The 21,587-nt window shown below is 47.4% G+C and overlaps 1 protein-coding gene across 2 annotated transcripts in view; it reads right to left on the minus strand.

Moving 5' to 3' along the window:
• Positions 1–542: 542 nt before the first annotated feature.
• The window catches only part of TMED8 (transmembrane p24 trafficking protein family member 8), a 37,290-nt gene continuing 16,245 nt past the window's right edge, over positions 543–21,587 (minus strand). The window contains exons 2-6 of one of the 2 annotated variants that reach the window (XM_008271991.5): positions 14,030–14,111; positions 5,340–5,469; positions 3,365–3,506; positions 2,851–3,156; positions 543–1,650 (exon numbers count right to left, since the gene is read on the minus strand). In XM_008271991.5, the coding sequence (XP_008270213.2) occupies positions 1,433–1,650; positions 2,851–3,156; positions 3,365–3,506; positions 5,340–5,469; positions 14,030–14,111 (878 nt within the window). In that variant the 3' untranslated portion in view covers positions 543–1,432. The remainder of the gene's footprint in view (positions 1,651–2,850; positions 3,157–3,364; positions 3,507–5,339; positions 5,470–14,029; positions 14,112–21,587) is intronic. The other variant, XM_089322441.1, reaches the window with a different exon arrangement.

Below are 21,587 nucleotides of genomic sequence, written 5' to 3' on the forward strand. Positions count from 1 at the left end.
CTGACCTGCAGGAATGCAATGGCCTGCCTTCTCAAATCCTCCTTTAACTCCACACAAAGGTGGCCCTGTGGCTCAGAACAGGTGGGAAGCCTTCTGAGAAACAGATGGGAACTGTTCCAAATGCAAAATGAAATGTGCTTAACAAAAATAAATATGGTAATAAATAAATCTAGCTATGCCTCAGGATTTGGAGGCAGCAACAGACTTAACACAAAGAGAAAGAGAGGTGGAGGCACAGCTGCCTGCCGGGGTCCCACCGCATCTCCTTCTCCTCCTCTGGAGGCCCCCACACCGGCACCACCTGCACTCCGTGCACTCCTGGGCCAGCGGGAAAAGCCGTCGCCAGGGAAACACAAGCTTTGGTTGGTCAAGAACAAACACGATCAGCAGCAACACAGGAGCTTCGTTATCACTTTTGCTAAGAGACTTTGAACCTCAAAAGCTTTAAACAACTTGGGAAACCTGACGGGTTTCACTGCATTTGACTGCAAAGCCAAATTCCTCAGTGACACTTCTACTCTGAATGGAGAAGGAAAGGGTGGTGGGGAATAAGATGGTGTTTTTTATTTTTAACCTTCTCTCTCAGATGACATCCCTTCTTCTTTTAGAAAAGAAAAAAAAATGACAACACCTGACTTTCAAACAGCTGGGTTCTGAGATCATTTCAGTACTTTCCTGCTCGGGTCACCAGTGGCCTTGGGAGGGAGAGCAGCTCCCAGGACAGGAAGTGCCAGAGGCAGCTTTCGCGCTGGAAGATCTCAGGTCACACAGAACACCACCTAGATTGACAAAAGTTCTTGCCGAAAGGGCAGAAACACGCGCCGAGGACTGGGCGGAAAGGAGGAGGGCAACCATTAGGAACCATGCTGTCCCTCCAAAGGCAGTGGGCTCTCACAGCCTGCGCCGGAGACCAGGAATGCCCAGCAGGCGGGAATATGGCAGTGGTGAGAGGCTGGACGGAGCGTGCTCCATCCAAGACACTGGACTCCTTCCCGGACAATGTGCTTTTCTCTCTTCTGGCACCTCCCAAAGTAAAAAGACTGGGCGCCACGAAAGCATCGGCGATACGGGCTCACGAGAGCAGCATCTGGATGATAAACCTTGTACCGAAACAAAGGTAGTTTTAAAAGACGACAACCTACTTCCTTGGAGGCTTTCGCCTGGTAGGTGCTTTCTCAGAGGGATTTTGCTGGAGTCTGAAGCAAAGAGAGCGCGCGTCAGGGACCACAGCACAGGGGCACCACACCACCACCTGCAGAAGCCAGCCAGGAAGGGAAGAAGCTACGTGGGGTCGACAGTCAGGCATGCCAGGCAGGGAGAGAGGCTCTGGAGCCTCCCACTGAACTTTGAGCTCCTGCCCATCCAAAGCAAGAGGCCCCGGCTGGCAGCCTGCTTCAGCCAGCAAGTAACAGCCCGCCCCCTGGCCGGCCCTTCAGCTGGTGTAGTACACGTGGAAGTAGAGAGTCTTGTTGCGCAGCAGCGAGTAGGAGTTGTCAAACTTGAGCAGGTAGATGCCTTCGCCGGGGTAGTCATGGCTGCCAGCTTGCACGTCCCGGTGGCTGTCCCGCCGGTACACAGGCATGACCTCCCCATAGCGGCCCCTCAGGGAGCTCCTTGAACCCCTCTCCACATCTCCAGCTGGGACAGGCTCTGCAAGAGCAAAATGGCAGAGGGTTTGGAAGTGAGTCCAGAGACTGAGCACATCTAACCCGAGGGTAAGAGGACGGAGCAGGTAGCAGGTGGCTTTCATCCGGGACACAGGAGGGTGGGGAGACGCTGCTGGCCTCCTGTGTGCATTTGGAAATGTCTGCTATCTTTCCGGTTATCGCCCTGACGACCAGGTGATACAGGATATAGATTCAGGAGTGCTAAAACCTGGATAACAAATGCTAACAATGTCTCCACTGAGAAATAGTGACTGAGCCTGATGGGGGCCTTCCTAGCTTCAGAAGTGTCTGGATTTTTCCAAAGGGGGGAGAGAGATTTACAAGGGAGAATCCTGACATCCTGTCACCCAGCAGGTGAAGGACTGGCTACCGGAGCTGGGAACTGCAGACAGACGGTGCAGAGTGCCCCTCAAACTTCCACGAGGCTTCCTGAGGAGCAGCAATCAGACACGAGGTTGTCCGCTTCCCCAGGTATCTTCAGATTTCCCTGCAGAGTTACCTTTCTATGAAGAAGCAAGTTAAGGGACTGATTTTAAGATTCTCTAAGAAAAGCAATGAATAGGCTAATGCTTACAACCTACTCGTATATGACCCCCCAAAATTTCTTGAGACCATCCTGAGGAGACTCCACACACAACAACCAGAACGGGATACAAGAAAACACTTTTAAAACTGTTCTGGGTATGAAGTAAAGAAGAACCAACAGGGGCTGACGTTGTGACACAGCAGGTGAAGCTGCGGCCTGTGAAGCCAGCGACCCATATCAAGGAGCCGGCTGGAGTCCTGGCTGCTCTGTTTCCAATCCAGCTCCTGCTCATGCACTTGGAAAACAGTGGGGAATGGCCCAAGGGTTTGGGCTCCTGCCACCCACGCGGGAGACCTGGAAGGAACCCCAAGCTCCTGGTAGTTTATAACCCCGCTCCCTGGTCCTGCCCCAGTCCATTCTCAGGGAGATTCTGAGGGAAACAACCAGGCACTGGTTAAAAAAGAAAAGCAGCTTTCAACTAAGGCATCAAGACCAACCCCTCCCCTGAGGGTCTTACTTTGGCTTGCACTGCTCAACCCAGCTAGCAATGCTGGACTCCTTGCCTGCACTCTAAGGAAGAGCAAGGCTGATCCAACCCGGGAAGTGCCTACTAGAAACTAGGTTAACTTGGAAAAGTTCCGTGAAAATTAGACTTACCTTCAATCTCTTCCTCCTCCTCCTCTTCTTCATCCTCATCCTCACTGGAATCGCTGACCTGCACGGTGATGTCAGTGCTGGTGACGGGCGTCCAGTCAAAGTACACTCCAAAGCCAATGTCGTAGTCGTCGGTTGCAAACTCCCAGCAGACGCGCTTCCCCTCTGGGTGGGTGGGCACCCGGATGGTCACCACCTCTCCCCGCTTCACCACAAGCCGGCTGTTCTTTTCTTTGCCTAGCTTGCTCTTGAATTCCTTCACCTTGGCAAATGTCCAGATGCACGGAGGCGCCATCAGAGGCGGGGAGACTGAAAGGACAAGCGGCTGACTGCCCAGGACCAGGGGAGCGGGACCACACCTGACACTGCCCAGGGAGGCTGACACAGGGACGGCCTTGCCCCTGGCTTCTCTGACTCCCTTTCACACGCTACCTGCTTGCCTCCCATCCATCTGGGCAGCCTTAAACATGCATTGGAAGCCCAGAAAACCTACCTTCCATGCTCCCAACGGTCTCACCTTTTCTGTGGTCGCCAAGAAGGTCTGCAGATTCCAAGTCAGCTGAAAGCACATCGATGGCTCCCGTGTGCTCCGACTGGATCATAACCATGTCCCCAGACCTTTTTGGTACTTGGTACTTGGCCATCTGTACGACAGGACTCTGATTAAAGAACACATTAGAGTGGCAAATACCAGTTAGCTTCTTTCCAGATTCTTCAAAACTATTTCATTCCAGACCCTTTAGAAAATCCTTTTTGTAGTAGCACTTAAGATGTCTGTTGGGGCACCCACACCCCATATTAGAATGCTGGGGTCCGAGTCCCAGCTCTGTTCTTGATTCCAGCTTTCTGCTAACATGCACCCTCGGAGACAGCAGGTGGTCTGGATTCCCAGCTCTTGGCTTTGGCCTGGCCATTTCAGGCACTTGGGGAACGCAGCAGCAGATAAGAACGCTCACTCTTGCTCGCTCTCTCTCCAAATTAAAAAAAAAAAAAATCCTTGTCCACAAATACCAAGTACTGACATTTACACCAACGGTGTTTCTGGGCCATAGCTTGGTCTTGCCTCAGCCTGCACAGTACCTCCCTACGGCTCCCCTCCTGATAGCTCTTGTACCCGGATTTAGCTGAACTCCCACTGTGCTACACATTCTCTTGCTCCAATTCCCACTCAAGGGTAACTTCTACATCGCTGTCAGTCAATTCCCAAGAGCACTGGAGAAGGGAAATCTGCTTGGGCTTGCTGTGTGTGTGTGTGTGTGTGTGTGTCTTCCCCTGGGCTGCAGGTTGTCTCACCCTTTACGTCACTAACAACGGTCTAGATAAATAATTGCAATTGCATCGGATGCCAACCCCACGATGTGCATTTAATCACTGTATCTGCTGCCACATACCCAGCCCGCACGGAAGATACAAATAGCATTTGATACTCAGGGCCCTTGCCGACCCTGCCAGGGGCCTGCACTCTCTCCTTGGTGGGTTTCTTTTCAAATCCTTCAGATTAGTGTTTCTTGTTTCATACCATTAGGTGTCATTTCCTGCTGTTCTCCAAACAGTTGGTAGGCAACTCAACAAGAAATCTATACCTACTGGCCACAGGGGAGAGCAAATCAGTGAGTCAGCAATCCAGTTAAGAGGCTGGAATTGTATCAGCAATAAATAAATAAATGAAGTTTGCAATCCTCCCAGGCTACGTTCTCACAATATCTGTTTCTGGACAGCAAGCTCTCCAGTTCTTGTCATATCCGTTGTTAAAGGAAGTGAATCAGACTTTGTCCAGTGTGATTAAACGAATCTTTCCTTTTCCAAAAGGCTCAACAAAGGATTCTGTTTGTAAATTAACAGCTACATGGCCTTAGTAAGTCACCAACATCTCAAAGCCTCAGCTTCCTCATTTGTTAATCCACCATCCACAATGGTGTCCTGTATCTCACAAGATTATTCTCAGGAATAAATGAAATGTTATGGATAACAATTTCATATACTATAAGGCATCATGCAAATGTAATTGTGATGCTTGGTGTTGTCTTTACTGACACCACCATCAATTGTCACTTTAACACGTATGCTAATGATGACACAAACAACCCTTATGTCCCACATCTCCATGGCAGAGGGACTGCTGCTATGAATTTCACTTCTACAGAATCTTTACCATAAACATGGAGTAGATTCACTGCAAGGAAAGTCAGACTAAAACACAGTCCAGTGACTGAAGGCTCCTCACACCGAGATTTTAGAGATCACGTGAACATTCATTCTAACATTTTGTTTTTCAAACAGTTGCCTACTAAGTGCTTGGAAAATGGTAGACTCTGTGGGAAATATTTTTAAAGATATCTTTTTCCAAATAATCAATTATAAGATAACCTACAGGGAACAAGGAGAGACCTCTGGAAGCTACCCAGACAGTAGTTTTTAATTTCACTACCCATTACATGTCTGACTTTGGGTGCCACAAACTCCTCCTTTTCTAAAGTGAACATGCTCCCTACCTCGTGGAGGACCTGGGCCTGGTCTGCCGGCAGCGAATCCTGGTCCACCAAGGCTTGAGCCTCCAAGGTGCTGGCGTCTTTCCGCAGGTCTTCCTTGGCATCCTTGCTCCCCGGCGACACCATCTGCGGCCTCACAGAGGAAGAGAGCATGTCAAGTAGGGGTTCTTGGAAAAGCCGGACCACTCTCATGGGGCCCCCACCCCTTCCCCCGCAGTCCGCCCTGGGCATCTAGGTCGACTGTCACCTCAGCTGACCACTGCCAAGGGCTGAACCGGCCCACAGGACAGCGTGACAGCGTGTAAGGGCACACCACAGCCTGACAAAGCTGGGTCCCAGGCTCTAGAACCATGCTGAACACACAGCTCAGGCATCTGAGAGGGACCGGACAGCTGGTTTTCTCTGTGTCTGTGTCTTTCATTTATGCACTGTACTGACAAATAAGAGTTGCACATGTTTATGGTATACAGGGCGATGTCCTGATACACATATGCACTATACAGTGATCCAGACAAGCTAATGACATAGTCACTACCCCAGATACTTCTGTGTGTCACCAGAACATTTAGAATGCTCTTAGCAATTTTCAAGTGTACACTCTATTAACTGAAGTCACCAAGCCGTACGAAGATCTCCAGCACTTATTCCTCCTAACTGATACTTCACACACTCCAGCCAACATCTCCTCGTTCTGCTCCCTGCCCCAAACCCCTGGAAGCCACCATGCTTCTCTCTGCCTCTGTCACTGCCTTATTCCTCACTTTGGAGTCCACACCATTTACTCCCACAGAAGTTTTTTTTTTTTTTTTTAATTCATTAATTAATTTGAGAGGTAGAGTTACAGACAAAGAGAGGGAAACACAGAGAAAGGTCCTCCATCCGCTGGTTCACTCCCCAAATGGCCGCAAAGGCCAGAGCTGGGCCGATCCGAAACCAGGAGCCAGGAGCTTCTTCCAGGTCTCCCACGTGGGTGTAGGGGCCCAAGCACTTGAGTCATCTGTTGCTTTCCCAGGCTATAGCAGAGAGCTGGACTGGAGGAAAAGCAGCCAGGACACGAACCAGCACCCAATATGTGGTGCAGTGCCACAGCTGGAGGCTTAGCATACTACACCAGAGTGCCGGCATCCTCTCCCATGGACTTTTGCCAAAAGAGAGAAAGACTCCCAATTTGGTTCTACACAAAACTACAGAGTCACTAGGGTCAGCACTGTGGCGTAGCAGATAAGAAGCTACTGCAATGCCAGCATCTTATATAGGTTCCAGTTCATGTCCAAGCTGCTCAACTTCTGATCCAGCTCCCTACTAATGGCCTGGGAAAAGCAACAGAAGATGGCCCAAGTTCTTGGGTCCCTGCCACACATGTGGGAGACCCAGATGAAGCTGTGGCTCCTGGCTTTGGCCTGGACCAGCTCTGGCTGTTGCAGCCATTTGGGAAGTGAACAGTAGATCTCTTTCTGTAACTCTTTCAAATAAATAAATGTGCACACACACACACACCATGGGGGAGAAGCAAATAGAGAAGGCCCCTCAAAAAAGTAAGTGCAAACTGTCAAGGCCGTCCCTCTCTGCAGTTGTTCCAGGACTGTCTGTCTTCCAGCAGTTCCATGTCATTCCCTCTCTGTTCACTGACAGAAGCAATCACTTTCTTCTCTTTGGAAGTACATTAATCAGCTATCCCAGTGACCTAAAACAGAACTGTGCAAGTAGTTGATTTTTTATTTAAGATTTATTTATTTGAAAGACAGAGTCACAGAGAGAGGGAGAGACAGAGAGAGGTCTTCCATCTGCTGGTTCACTCCAGGAGCTGAGCTGATCCAAAGCCAGGAGCCAGGAGCTTCTTCTTGGTCTCCCACGTGGGTGCAGGGGCCCAAGGACTTGGATCATCTTCTACTGCTTTCCCAGGCACATTGGCTGGAAGCTGGATCAGAAGTGGAGCAGCCAGGACTCGAACCAACGCCCAAATTGGATGCCAGTGCTGCAGGCCGGAACTTTAACCCACTGCACCACAGCACTGGCCCCTGAGAGTAGCTAATTTTAAAGAGGCAAGGGAATGATAAATGCCCTCTTCCACATCCACTGGCCTCAGCAACACTGGAAAATGAGTTAAGTGCCAGAGCTGTGGCATAATACTGAGGGTATTTTTCAAATCTGTTGCCAATCAAAGGTGATGTGGATTTTTTTAGAAGAGTTTTCAAAGTATGGCCTGGGAACCCCTGGGGTCTTCAGGATCCTTCAAGGGAGTCTGTGAGGTCAAAACTTTTTCCTAATGTACTCAAATATTATTTCTTTTTTTTTTCTTTTTTGTTTTTTTTTTTTCTTTTTGTTTTTATCTTTTTTTTTCTTCAAATATTATTTCCCTTTTTAAAATTCTCATTTTTCTCAACAGTATGCAGTAGAATTTTCCAGAGGCTACATGACATGTGATATTGTGATAGAACAAATCCAGAAGCAGAGAAGAGAATCCAATTGTCTTTTATTAACCAAATGTTACCAAAAAAAAAAAAAAAAAAAAAAAAAAACTTAGAATGTCTCTCTCCTTACTACATTGTCTTTGCTTTGAAAATTAGTCACTTTTAATTAAAAATGTCATTTATACTAACTTGTAATTAGCTCCTTATTGTGGGTTTTAAAATTTATATTTATTATTGGAATACCCAGGGCTCATTGAGGCCAAAGACAGGAAGGAGCCCAGAACTCAAACCCTGTCTCTCGCAGGGTGGCTGGGACCCAAGCACTTGAGCTGTCACCTGCTGCCTCCCAGAGTGCACAGCAGCAGGAAGCCAGGAACAGGAGCGGAGCCAGGACTCAGACCCAGGCACTCTGATTTTGGATGCAGGCATCCCAAGTAGTGTCTAAAAGCTACACCAAATGCCTGTCTACACGACTGTTTTTAAAAGAATGAACAACTATATTGGAATGATTCTGTTTTAATTTCTAAAATAGTCAGCACTGATAGATATAGCCCACATAAAATCTTGGGGCCCCCAATAATTTTGAAGCACATAAAGGTTTCAGAACCCCTATTTTCGGCCAAGGAAACGCCTGGGAAATGGTCTAGTACACCACATGGGGGACACGGAGCAGGGCTTTATTTTAGGATTTATTAACATTCTGTTTCTTTCTTTCCTTCTGTAAAATAATAGGAAAGGGGGCGGTGCTGTGGCATAGGGGGTTAAGCTGCCACCTGCAGTGCTGGCATCCCATATGGGTGCCAGTTCAAAATCCGGCTGCTCCTCTTCTGATCCAGCTGTCTGCTATGGCCTAGGAAGTAGAAGATGGCCCAAGTGCTTGGGCCCCTGCACCTGCGTGGGAGACCTAGAAGAGGCTCCTGGCTCCTGTCTTCAGATCTGTGCAGCTCTGGCCGTTGTGGCCATTTGGGGCATGAACCAGTGGATGGAAGACCTCTCCATATCTCTCTCTCTCTCTCTCTCTCTCTGACTCTGCTTCTGCCTCTCCATAACTCTGCTTTTCAAATAGATAAATATATCTTAAAAAAACAGAATAAAATAAAAATAAGCCTGTATCTTATAAAAATAATAATAGGAAAAATCACTCCTGGTTTACAAATTACCTCTTCTATAGGTAGAACAGGACATCTTTTGGAATATCCAACTCATCTCAACCTACACCTCTGAACAAACAAAAGGTAGTGACCGTGAGACAGAGTGGGATGCTGTTGATTTTTATAGGTTTGCTTGGGTGATCCAGTGTAAACTCTAAACTGGCCTAGGTTGTGAGCCTTGTTTGATGCCCTCAAACCCAGAGATTCAGTTCCTTTTGTTCCTCGACACTGATCGTCACCTGCCTCCTTGACTAGAGAGCCAGCTTGCCATCCCGGACCGGGTTTTACTCCCTCTCTGTGCACAGCGCCTAGACGGGAAATCCCAGGTCGCCCAGCTCACTCCCACGGGATGGGCTCTTGAACCTGACAGTCCTCCGACACCAGGCAGTCTCCCACGTGACGGCCTTTGAGCCTGGCAGCCTCTGCCTGCAATGCTCTTCCCCCAGTCCAGGCTTCTCTCCACTCTCACTTTCTGAGCGGTCTCCCTGGGCTGTCACTCCGCACCTCACCCTGCTTCAGCTTTCTGCTCGGCACTTACTCCTGCCCTGCCGTAGGATGTAGGACGGACCCTATTTTGTTGATCACAAGACTCACACTTGTTCTTAGATCTTTTTTTTTTTTTTTTTTTTTTTTTTTGACAGGCAGAGTGGACAGTGAGAGAGAGAGACAGAGAGAAAAGTCTTCTTTTTGCCATTGGTTCACCCTCCAATGGCCGCTGCAGATGGCGTGCTGTGGCTGGCGCATCGCGCTGATCCGAAGTCAGGAGCCAGGTGCTTCTCCTGGTCTCCCATGGGGTGCAGGGCCCAAGCACTTGGGCCATCCTCCACTGCCTTCCCGGGCCACAGCAGAGAGCTGGCCTGGAAGAGGGGCAACCGGGACAGAATCCGGCGCCCCGAATGGGACTAGAACCCAGGGTGCCGGCGCTGCAAAGCGGAGGATTAGCCTATTGAGCCACGGCACCGGCCTTGTTCTTAGATCTTGATACCTGAAATGTGGGATGTCTTTTTTTTTTTTAAGATTTATTTATTTATTATTTGAAAGTCAGAGTTACACACAGAGAGAAGGAAAGGAAGAGAGAGAGAGAGAGAGAGGTCTTCCATCCACTGGTTCATTCCCCAGATGGCCGCAACAGCCAGAGTTGCACCAATCCGAAGCCAGGAGCCAGGAGTTTCCTCTGGATCTCCCACGCAGGTGCAGGGGCCCAAGGTCTTGGGTCATCTTCTACTGCTTTCTCAGGCCACAGCAGAGAGCTGGATTGGAATGGAGCAGCCAGTCTCAAACAGGTGCCCATATGGGATGCTGGCCCTGCAGGTAGCGGCTTTATCCGCTAAGCCGCAGCACCAGCCCACGGGATGTCTTAAGTACTGAAAATGTCTTCCCACTGCCGTGGCCTGGACTGACAGCAAGTCCTCCCACAGGAGGGAATGCCAGTGCTCAGGAGTGCCACCAACCTGAGGCCACCTGGAATTCAGTGCTCTGCTCAAGGGTTCTGTCCAGAACACACTGCAGAGGGAATGTGGACAACAAACCTGTGTGCGTGTTCCCAGGGGGTCTCATTCTCCCCACACCTTTCCTGGGTGTACTCTTCAGCATGGAGGGGTTTTTCCCTCTGCTCTTCTTTTTTTTTTTTAAAGATTTATTTATTTATTTGAAAGTGAGTTACACAGAGAAGGAGAGGCAGAGAGAGAGAGAGAAGTCTTTTTTTTTTTTTTTGACAGGTAGAGTTATAGACAGTGAGAGAGAGAGAGACACAGAGAGAAAGGTCTTCCTTCCGTTGGTTCACCCCCGAAATGGTCACTACGGCTGGCGCTGCGCCGATCCGAAGCCAGGAGCCAGGTGCTTCCTCCAGCCTCCCATGTGGGTGCAGGAGACCAAGCACTTGGGTCATCCTCCACTGCTTTCCTGGGCCACAGCAGAGAGCTGGACTGGAAGAGGAACAACTGGGACAGAATCCGGAGCCCATATGGGATGCCCGTGCCGCAGGTGGAGGATTAGCCAAGTGAGCCACGGCGCCGGCCCCTCTGCTCTTCTTCTCATCGACTGTGCAGGTGGGGTCCGTGGCAGGCTCCTTACCCTGAGCACTCTTACCCAGCAGCATGTCTTAGGGCTGGTGGCAACTCAGAGCCTCTGAAACACGAGGTGCACCTGCCTTCCGTCTGCCTCTGTGCTAGAACACAAGCTCGTGAGAGCAGCAACCCGGACCGTCTGGCTCACTGGTGGTATCCTCAGTACCAGCACAGTGCCAGCTCTCAACAAGGTTCTGTTGACTGAATGGATAAAGGGCAGACACTCCCCGAAGTCTGTTGAGTGACTAAGTGAGTAAGTTAATTTTTGTTGGGAATAGACCATCATTTAGAACAGGGGAAGGACAGCAGTTACTGCGCATCGCTAGCTACCCTCACTGTAGGTGGCAGCCAGCACGCAGTCACCTCTTTACCGCTGTGTGTGCTCCTCTGAACCAGTACGGCTCTGCTTAAGAATTCCAAACAGGACATGCATCAGCCACATAAACTCAGTGTTCACATTAGCAGCTGATGCTCTAGAGAATCACTGAAGGGTATTTTGGGAAAGAGAACTTGCAAGCCACTGGATGCCGGTAATGTCATGTGCAGGGAAATCTTCCAGGCTAGGCCTCTGGCTTGTGCTGAGGCACAGCACCCAGGCCAGGACGAAGGGCGGGGCGGCCCCGCCAGCTGCCAGGCTCCCTGGAAAGAAGAAGGTCAGCGTCCTTCTCATTTCCAGTCGGCACAAAACACAACCACGGTGCTTCAGGCATCAACACCCCGGATTCTTTTCTTCCCTTGCTGGATTTTACAAACAGAACTTTAAAACTGAATCTCCTTTTATCCAAGAATGTTCTGTTTCTCACTTCTGGGAGGATAAAGCAGTCTGTGCCCAAACCCAGCCTCCAAGTCCACGTGTGCAGGAAAGAAGCCTGGCAGGCAGACGGCAGGGAGTGCGCCTCAGGACCTTTGCACGAGTGAACTGTCTCAGGAATCGAGGCCTGGAGGAGGCCGTGTCCTCTAGAGGACAGGTACATGCAGTAACCGAGCAGCTCCATGGAGAGTCAGGATCTCCCACTGCCGGCTATGAGAATAAGCTAGAGCTATGTGGACTTCGGTAAATTATGGAACTCACGGTTTTATTGCCCTCATCTTAAAAAAAAAAAAAAAAAGGCAAGGGATGGGGGGAGATTGGATAACTGGTACTAAAACACAGTACTGCAAATCTAACAAATCCTGGGGTTTGGCAGCTCAGTGGGGTGACAACGGCTCATGATTTATAATATCCTGTACAGAGAGCTGGAAGACAGGAGCTGGTAGGCTTCAAACACAAACAAAAGGAATAGGCTGGTTTGCCTGGAAAGGTTGGTTCAAGCAATGTGTACGTGTTGAAAAGGCTGTACTGCAAACCTCTTAAAATATGTATTATTAAATATTAATACAAAATTTAAAAATCAAATTTTAATAAAAGGCAAGTATACTTATTTTATTGGGGCTGTTAAGAGGACTTGATGAAATAATACATTTAAATACTCAAAGTATTTATCAATAGAAATATGTGATGAAAGTAACTGTTTTATCATTACTGAGAAGCATTTAATAAAGCATGGCTACTGTATTATTATCCCCAATTACATTATACTTATATTAATCACATGAGTTATTGCATCTACAAAAGGAAGGAGGGGTCAGTGTCGTGGCACAGTAGGCTAAGCTGTGTCTGCAATGCTAGCATCCCATATCACAGCACCAGTGTGAGTCCCAGCTACTCCATTTCCAATCCAGCTTCCTGCTCTCGTGCCTGACAAAGCAGCAGAGGGTGGCCTGAGGGCTTGGGCCCCTGCTATCCATGTGGGAGACCTGGATGGAGCTCTTGGCTCCTGGCTTCTGTGTGGCTCAGCCTTGGTCATTGTGGCCATGTGGGAAGTGAAGCAGAGGATAGAAGACTCCTATGTTTTTCTCTCTGTCACTCTGCCTTTCAAATAACTAAATAAATCTTTTTTTTTTTTTTTTTTTTTTTGACAGGCAGAGTGGACAGTGAGAGAGAGAGAGACAGAGAGAAAGGTCTTCCTTTTGCCGTTGGTTCACCCTCCAATGGCCGCCGCGGCTGGTGCGCTGCGGCTGGCGCATCGCGCTGATCCGAAGCTGGGAGCCAGGTGCTTTTCCTGGTCTCCCATGGGGTGCAGGGCCCAAGCACTTGGGCCATCCTCCACTGCACTCCCTGGCCACAGCAGAGAGCTGGCTTGGAAGAGGGGCAACAGGGACAGAATCCGGTGCCCCGACCGGGACTAGAACCCGGTGTGCCGGTGCCGCAAGGCGGAGGATTAGCCTGTTGAGCCATGGCACCGGCCCTAAATAAATCTTAAAAAAAAAAAAAAGGTAGCAAAGATGAAAGACCATCCAGATGGGACACAAAACGGCTCCACATCTCCTCTACCTCCAGCCATCAGTTCTGTGAGACAGAGGCTTAGGTGCTCCCAGACAACACTGCTCCATGAACTGATGAGTTGGATGATAATACCTCCCAGGAATCATTCCATTAATATTTCACGTCTTCCACTCACTCTAGAGTTCAATGTAACTCTTGTCCTCCTACACTGAGATGTCAATCACGGTGGGTAGATGAGATGGATGGACGGAGAAGGAATTTAAGAATGACAACCTCGAGGTCACGACAATGGATGAGTCTGACAAACGCATAATAAAACACGGCTTCCAGCTGTTCATGAGACTGAGTGTGTGCGTGGTTACGCATTTTATGGGTAAACACAGCCACTTGCAATTTGGGATCTACTGTAAACGCTTTAACAATGACAATGTTAACAATGTTAACAATGACAATGGCCTTCCAGAGAAGATAAATGGGAACACTTGCACTAGATTATGTCACAGTTTTGTTCTCTCAAGAGTGAAACCAAAAAACAAACAAATAAGCAAACAAAACCTATAACTTGAAAAAGATCTAACATTGCCGCTAAACACACTTCAGAGTTCATTATGACAAAACCACCCACACCCCTACTTCAAGTTGCCTTCCCCCTTGAAGCTGCTGCCCACTTCCCTCGCCAGTTCCTGATCTCAATGAAACCTCTGGAAGCATCTTATCAAAAGCAGTTGTCTGTCCCTACCTGTCAGGGGAGGAATGGGGTTCTGGATCCGAAACAGAGGCCAGCAGAGTGGTGGCCTTGGCGTTGTCCAGATCTTCGTTATCTAGAAAATCACAGAGAGAATGCAATACTGAGTGAAAATATAGTAACGATTTTGTATCTTTATAAAAAACCTAGCAGTTTCAATCAGTTTCTTCTTTCCAAAAATAATGTGGGTATAAACTTCATGTTCTGCAAAGCCCAGTACATAACTTATTCAAGTCAACATATCTGAAGTGTGCTCACAGTCAAAACCCATTCGTATGCACAAGTCGTTTTCTGCAAGCAGCCCCCACACAATTGATCCTAATTCAAAACTCCTATTTCTTAAAAGGTAGATGGCTAAATTAGGGAGAACAGAGAGGACAGAGTAGGATGTGGAATGAAATGCACTGAATCTAGTGTCAAAGAACAGAATATCAACTCTCCATTCAATAATCCCAGCTCCCCGTATCCAAGCTCAGGGAAAGAACTGCTGTAACTCCATGCATTTGTTTAACCACTTACCCACCCACAATTTACTGAATAACTTCAGGCCCTCACAGAGTGCATAGGTGAAATGCATAATGAAGGTCATGCTCCCAAGCTCACAAGAAGCCCACTCGTATTATCATTGCCATTCTGCAGGTAAGGAAACTGAGGCAGAGACAGAATTCCAACCCAGCAGCTGTTCTCTGAACCACTTAGTTCACGTAACCACTTAAGTTGCTACTTCGTTTTGTGGCTGATTCACTTAGCCTTTCCACGAACACTCAGATAACATGTGGTTCAGTGCCTCTGGATGGTTCCCAGTGAAACCGCCTCCAATTAAGACAGCAAGAGTCCAAAGTCCACCTCCCCATACAAAATACAGCCTGATAAAGTAAAGCTCAGATACCCAAAGTGTCAGAGCAACCTAAAGGTGAAACAGGCCAATGTGATCCTGCCCACGTCTACTCTCGTTTCTTATGTGAATGGGGTCTAGTTTTCTCTTGCCTATTCAGTGTCATAGGCAGAAAGACCTTACAGCTCTGACACCTAATGTTTCTCCCAACAAACGAAGTGAGTTCAAGATGCTTGTCAGGTGCTCCCCAGACTCGGCCACACTATACAGAGGCCCACTTCACTGGGGGATGAGGCACAAAACCACCGCTCCTTGGTGTTGACCTAATGAAATTGCTTCCTAATCAATTCCCCTGAGCACTCCTCCCCGCAATGCCCTCTCGGACATATACAGTCAGCTGTCACGTTTCCCACAGGCTCCTCCTCCCCAGCTGGCTGTCTCCACATCAGCAGCGTCTGAACTCGAAGGCTTTGTTTAGTTGTTCAATTTGGTTTGTTCTGTTAGTAAAGAGCTCAAATGAACAGGGTGTTTTTTTTTAAGATATGTTCTAAAATATGCAGAGTACAATAACAATAACCTTTTAATAAGGCCACAATTATTTCTTAAGACAACACTCTAACCAGATATGAGAATTTTTAACTGCAAGCTTACTCTGTTGGCCTACATAAGTCAAGCAAGATCTCCAGGGTTTATAAAAATAAACTTTTTCCAAGCCTACTCCCTCTTCTGCTCTATTTTGAAATAGACTTTTGGAAAACAATTCACTTTTTTTTTTTTCACTTAAATTCACGACCTTTCATATTCATATTATTCAATTTTTGAAATTATATTAATGATGCTTTGTCCATTCTAGAACAAGTTAAGTACAGATAGGAAAACATGTATCTACCATTCCAGATTTGGTTTTATTTAAAAAAAAATTTAGGGGCAGATGTTGTTGCACAAAAGGTTAAGCTGTTGCTTGGGATGCCTGCATCCAATGATGAAGAGCTAGTTCAATCCCAGCTCCTCTGTTTCTTTTTTTTTTTTAATATTTTATTTATTTATTTAAGAGGTAGAGTTACATATAGTGAGAGGGAGAGAAATGTCTTCTATCTGCTGGTTCACTCCCAAACTGGCCTCAAAGGCCGGAGCTGAGCCAATCCAAAGCCAGGAGCCAGGAGCTTCTTCTGGGTCTCCCAAGTGGGTGCAGGAGCCCAAGCACTTGGGCCATCCTCCGCTGCTTTCCCAGGCCACAGCAGAGAGCTGGATTGGACATGGAGCAGCTGGGATTAGAACTGGCACCCATATGGGATGCTGGTGCACCCATATGGGATGCCGGTGCCGCAGGCAGAGGATTAACCTACTGTGCCACAGCACCAGCCCGTCTGTTTCTGATCCAGGTTCCTGTTAATCATCTTGGGAGGCAGCAGATGATGGCTCAAGTGAATGAGCCCCCGCCATTCACATGGAGACCTGGACCGAGTTCAGGGCTCTAGACTTCAGCCTGGATTAGCCCTGGCTGCTGTAGGCATTTGAGGAATGTGAACCAGTGCATGGGAAATATCTCACTTCCTTTCTCTACCACCCTTCCTCTCTCTGCCTTTCAAATAAAGTTGTTTTTTTTTAAATATCTCAAATAAATAGCATAATATTATTCCTCATTACCTTTAAACTAGAATATTTGGGGTCAGTGTTGTGGTACAGCAGTTTAAGCTACAGCCTGCAATGCTGGCATCCCATATGAGCACTGGTTCAAGTCCAGGAGGTTCCAGTCCCAGCTGCTCCACTTCTGATCCAACTCCCTGCTAATGTACCTGGGAAAGCACTGGAAGACAGCCCCAGTGCTTGGGCAACCCCGCACCCATGTGGATGCAGAAGACCTGAATGGAGCTCAGGGCTCCTGGCTTCAGCCAGGCCCAACCCTGGCTGTTGTGGCCATTTGGAGAGTGAACCAGCAGATGGAAGATCTTGTTTCTCTCTCTCTCTCTCTCTCTCTCTCTCTCTCTCTCTCTCCCCCTTTCTCTCTGTAACTCTCCCTTTCAAATGAACAAATAAATTAAAAAAAAACTAGAATACTTGATTATGTGGCTGTACACCATAATAACGTCCCTGCTGATGGACATTAGTTATTTCCAGTCTTATAATATTACAAATTGTGCCATGGTGCCTAGTATATAGTTCATATTTTTGCTAGGCTATCTTTGGAATAGATTCCAGGGAGTGAAAATTCTCCATAGGGATCATCTATCATTTCACATCACAGCAGCAATGTAGGAGTGCTTTTCCCTCAACAGCTTCCACCATTAGAGTCTGTCATCAAACTCCTGGAAAATTTACAAACTTGACATGTGAGGACAGTATCTCAATTTTAATTTGCATTTATTTTTGGACACATTCGAGCATTTTTAACTTGATAACATCTTTTTAATTTATTTCCCTAGGACAAATCCCCATAATTGAAATTCTTGTCAAAGGATCAACACATTAAGACTTTCCTAAATGCTGGCCATTGCTCTCCAATTCACTTACAGGGATTGAAATGTACTCATTGTCTACATTCTGACACTAAGTGTAATCAATCATTCCTTATCATTTTTTTGCCAATTTAATAGGTAGAACATGGTAAGGCATTACTGTTTTCAATATGCAATTCTTTGATAAATCATAGGTCAAAACAAATTCTTGTATGCATATAAAGTCAGTTGCCAGTCGGGTTTTTTTGTTGTTGTTGCTGTTTAAAAAATGAGATTATGCCATACTATTTAATCTGTCTTCTTCATTTGACAATGGCTTAAAAAATGAGATTATGCCATACTATTTAATCTGTCTTCTTCATTTGACAATGGCTTTTACCAATTTAAAGCATACCACTGGATCTGCATTTCAGATATCACTCTGCCAAACATTTTTGCCAAAATCAAAATATATTATATACAAAGCAACCACATCAAAAAGGAAACCTGACTTAATTCAATAGTCCTTTACTGGGCCCTTGCTATGTGTCAGGTATGATGTTTCACACTGTGAAAAGAGTTAAATTAATAGGCTAATCCTCCGCCTGCGGCACTGGCACACCGGGTTCTAGTCCCGGTTGGGGCACCGGATTCTATCCTGGTTGCTCCTCTTCCAGGCCAGCTCTCTGCTGTGGCCCGGGAGTGCAGTGGAAGGATGGCCCAAGTGCTTGGACCCCTGTGCCTGCTTGGGAGATCCGGAAGAAGCTCCAGGCTCCTGGCTTCAGATCAGCCCAGTTCTGGCCATTACAGATATTTGGGGAGTGAACCAGCAGATGGAAGACATTTTTCTCTGTCTCTCCCACTCTGTCTATAACTCTGTCTCTCAAATAAATAAATAAAATGTAAAAACAAAAAAACATAAAAACCAAAACCCACAAATATTCAACCTTCTCCTCCTTGCAAGGAACTGCCATTGTAAGTAGTACACAGAGGAGTTCAAAATGGAAGATCTTTCTCTTCCGGTGCCCGGAAGTCAGGGTACAGTCATATGACCTAAAAACTTTCAGCTAGAATTTTAAATAGGAATGGCACAACAGGGAGACAGAATTCATCTGACAGCAGCCAAAGAGCTACGACCAAACAGTACTTGTTGCTGGACCTCTAGAGTCTGCTACTTCAGCCTCCTAACAATTTGATGAGTCTCCTTTTTCCTTCTAATGCATCCTCTTTCTGCTTCTAGGAACCAGGATGAGCTTCTATTGCTCGGAACAAAATTCCTGGAAAGAATCTGTCTGGGTTCAGAAATCTGAACTACATTCTGATCATCATTATTACTACAAACCAAGACTCAACAGCCACATACTACACACACACACACACACACACACATCATATACATACTGTATACCCATTCTGCAGCCCATGGATCGAGGAGTAATTTCAACTTCCAAGTCCTAGTATTTAAGAAATGCATTTTGTAAGGCTATAGCTGCCATAGATAGTAATTCCTCTGATGGATCTGGGCAAAGTAAATTGAAAACCTCTGGAAATGATTCACCATTCTGGATGTCATTAACATTCTTGATGCACAGAAGGAGGTCAAAACAGCAACATTAACAGAAGTTTGGAAGAAGCTGCTTTCAACCTTCATGGATGATTCTGAGTGGTTCAAGACTTCAGTGGAGGAAGTAACTTCAGATATGGTAGAAAAAGCAAGGGGCCAGTGCTGTGGTGCAGTGAGTTAACGCCCTGGCCTGAAGTGCTGGCATCCCATATGGGCGCCAGTTCGAGACCCGGCTGCTCCACTTCCAATCCAGCTCTCTGCTGTGGTCTGGGAAAGCAGTAGAAGATAGCACAAGTGCTTGGGCCCCTGCACCTGTGTGGGAGACCCGGAAGAAGCTCCTGGCTCCTGGCTTCGGATTGGCACAGCTCCGGCCATTGCGGCCAACTGGGGAGTGAACGATTGGACGGAAGTTCGCTCTCTCGCTCTCTCTCTCTCTTCCTCTCTCTCTCTGCCTAACTCTGACTTGCAAATAAATTAATAAATCTTTAAAAAAAAAAAAAAAGAGCCGGCACCACGGCTCACTAGGCTAATCCTCTGCCTGCGGCGCCGGCACACCAGGTTCTAGTCCCGGTCGGGGCGCCGGATTCTGTCCCGGTTGCCCCTCTTCCAGGCCAGCTCTCTGCTGTGGCCAGAGTGCAGTGGAGGATGGCCCAAGTGCTTGGGCCCTGCACCCCATGGGAGACCAGGAGAAGCACCTGGCTCTTGGCTTCGGATCAGCGCAGCGCAGCGCAGCGCAACGGCCGCAGTGGCCATTGGAGGGTGAACCAACAGCAAAAAGGAAGACCTTTCTCTCTCTCTCTCTCTCTCTCTCTCTCTCACTGTCCACTCTGCCTGTCAAAAAATAAAATAAAATAAAATAAAATAAAATAAAATAAAATAAAATAAAATAAAATAAAATAGAAAAGAAAAAGAGAACAAGAATAAAATGTGGAACCTGACAATGTGACTGAACTACTGTAATCTCATCATAAAACTTTAACAGGTGAGCAAAGAAAGTAGAATCTTTTTCATGCTTATTTATTCTTTCTTTCTTTATTTATTTTTTTATTTTTTGACAGGCAGAGTGGACAGTGAGAGAGAGAGACAGAGAGAAAGATCTTCCTTTGCCGTTGGTTCACCCTCCAATGGCCGCCACGGCCGGCGCACCGCACTTATCCAATGGCAGGAGCCAGGTACTTCTCCTGGTCTCCCATGGGGTGCAGGGCCCAAGCACCTGGGCCATCCTCCACTGCACTCCCTGGCCACAGCAGAGAGCTGGCCTGGAAGAGGGGCAACCGGGACAGAATCCGGCGCCCCGACCGGGACTAGAACCTGGTGTGCCGGCGCCGCAAGGCGGAGGATTAGCCTAGTGAGCCACGGTGCCGGCCTATTTATTCTTATTTAAAAGGCTTTCATGCTTATTTATTTTTATTTCTCTAAAAGGCAGAGAGAGGGAGACAGAGAGATATCCTCCATCCCGTGGTTCACTCCTAAGTGCCCACAAGGGCCAGGCCAAAACCAGGAGCCTGGAATTCAATCATGTGAATGGCAGAGCCCAAATTACTTAAGAAATAACCTGCTGCTACCCAGGATGCAAATCAGCAGGAAGCTAGATCAGAAGCTAAGTCAAGACTCAAACCTAGGGACTCCAACATGAGAAGTGGGTGTCCCAAGTGGTAGCTAAATTGCCAAGTCATACATCTTCCCCAGAAAGTGGTTTCTTGGACGCAATATACTCCTGGGAAAGATGCCGTCAACACTGCTGAGATGACAACACGAGACTTAGACGATTCCCTTAACTTAGCTGATGAAGAAGCAGCAGGGTTTCCAATTTGGAAAGAAGTTCCTGTGGGCAAAATGCTATCAAGCAGCATCACCTGCTACAGAGAACCCTCGTGAAGGGAAGAGTTAACTGATGAGGCAAACTTCTTCACTGCTGTCTTATTTTTTATTTTTTTGACAGGCAGAGTTAGACAGTGAAAGAGAGAGACAGAGAGAAAGGTCTTCCTTTGCCGATGGTTCACCCCCCAAATGGCTGCTATGGCTGGCGCGCTGCGCTGCACCACGCCAATCCGAAGGCAGGAGCCAGGTGCTTCTCCTGGTCTCCCATGCGGGTGCAGGGCCCAAGGACCTGGGCCATCCTCCACTGCCTTCCCGGGCCACAGTAGAGAGCTCGACTGGAAGAGGAGCATCCAGGACAGAATCTGGCACCCCAACCAGGGCTAGAACCCGGGGTGCCGGCACCGCAGGTGGAGGATTAGCCTAGTGAGCCACGATGCTGGCCTACTGTGTACTTTCTCCAACACCTGGTCATGTTTATTTAGGCCATGCTGGCAAGTGTATGCTCACTTAGTTTGTATTTCACTGATGATTTATGCTTCTTGGGCATTCTAAAATCTTTTGCGATTACATCTTAAAATATGTCTCTCTTGCTGGTTTTACTATTAGATTGTATGTATTTTTATTTTTTATTTTTTTTGGAGACTTATTTACTTATTTGAAAGTAAGAGTTAGAGAGAGATGGAAAGACAGACACTCTTCCACATGGGTGACAGGGGCCCCAAACCCTTGGGTCACCTTTTGCTGCTTTTTCCAGGCCATTAGTAGAGAGCTAGATTGGAAGTGAAGCATCTGGGGGCATAAACTGGCATCCATATAGGATGCTGGTGGTGCAGGTGGCAGCTTTACCTGCTGCACCACAGCGCTGGCCTCATCTCTATTTTTATAAAGTTTTGGATA

This window comes from Oryctolagus cuniculus, chromosome 20, assembly GCF_051225735.1.
Source record: "Oryctolagus cuniculus isolate XC-2025 breed Fujian yellow rabbit chromosome 20, ASM5122573v1, whole genome shotgun sequence".
Lineage (NCBI taxonomy): Eukaryota > Metazoa > Chordata > Mammalia > Lagomorpha > Leporidae > Oryctolagus > Oryctolagus cuniculus.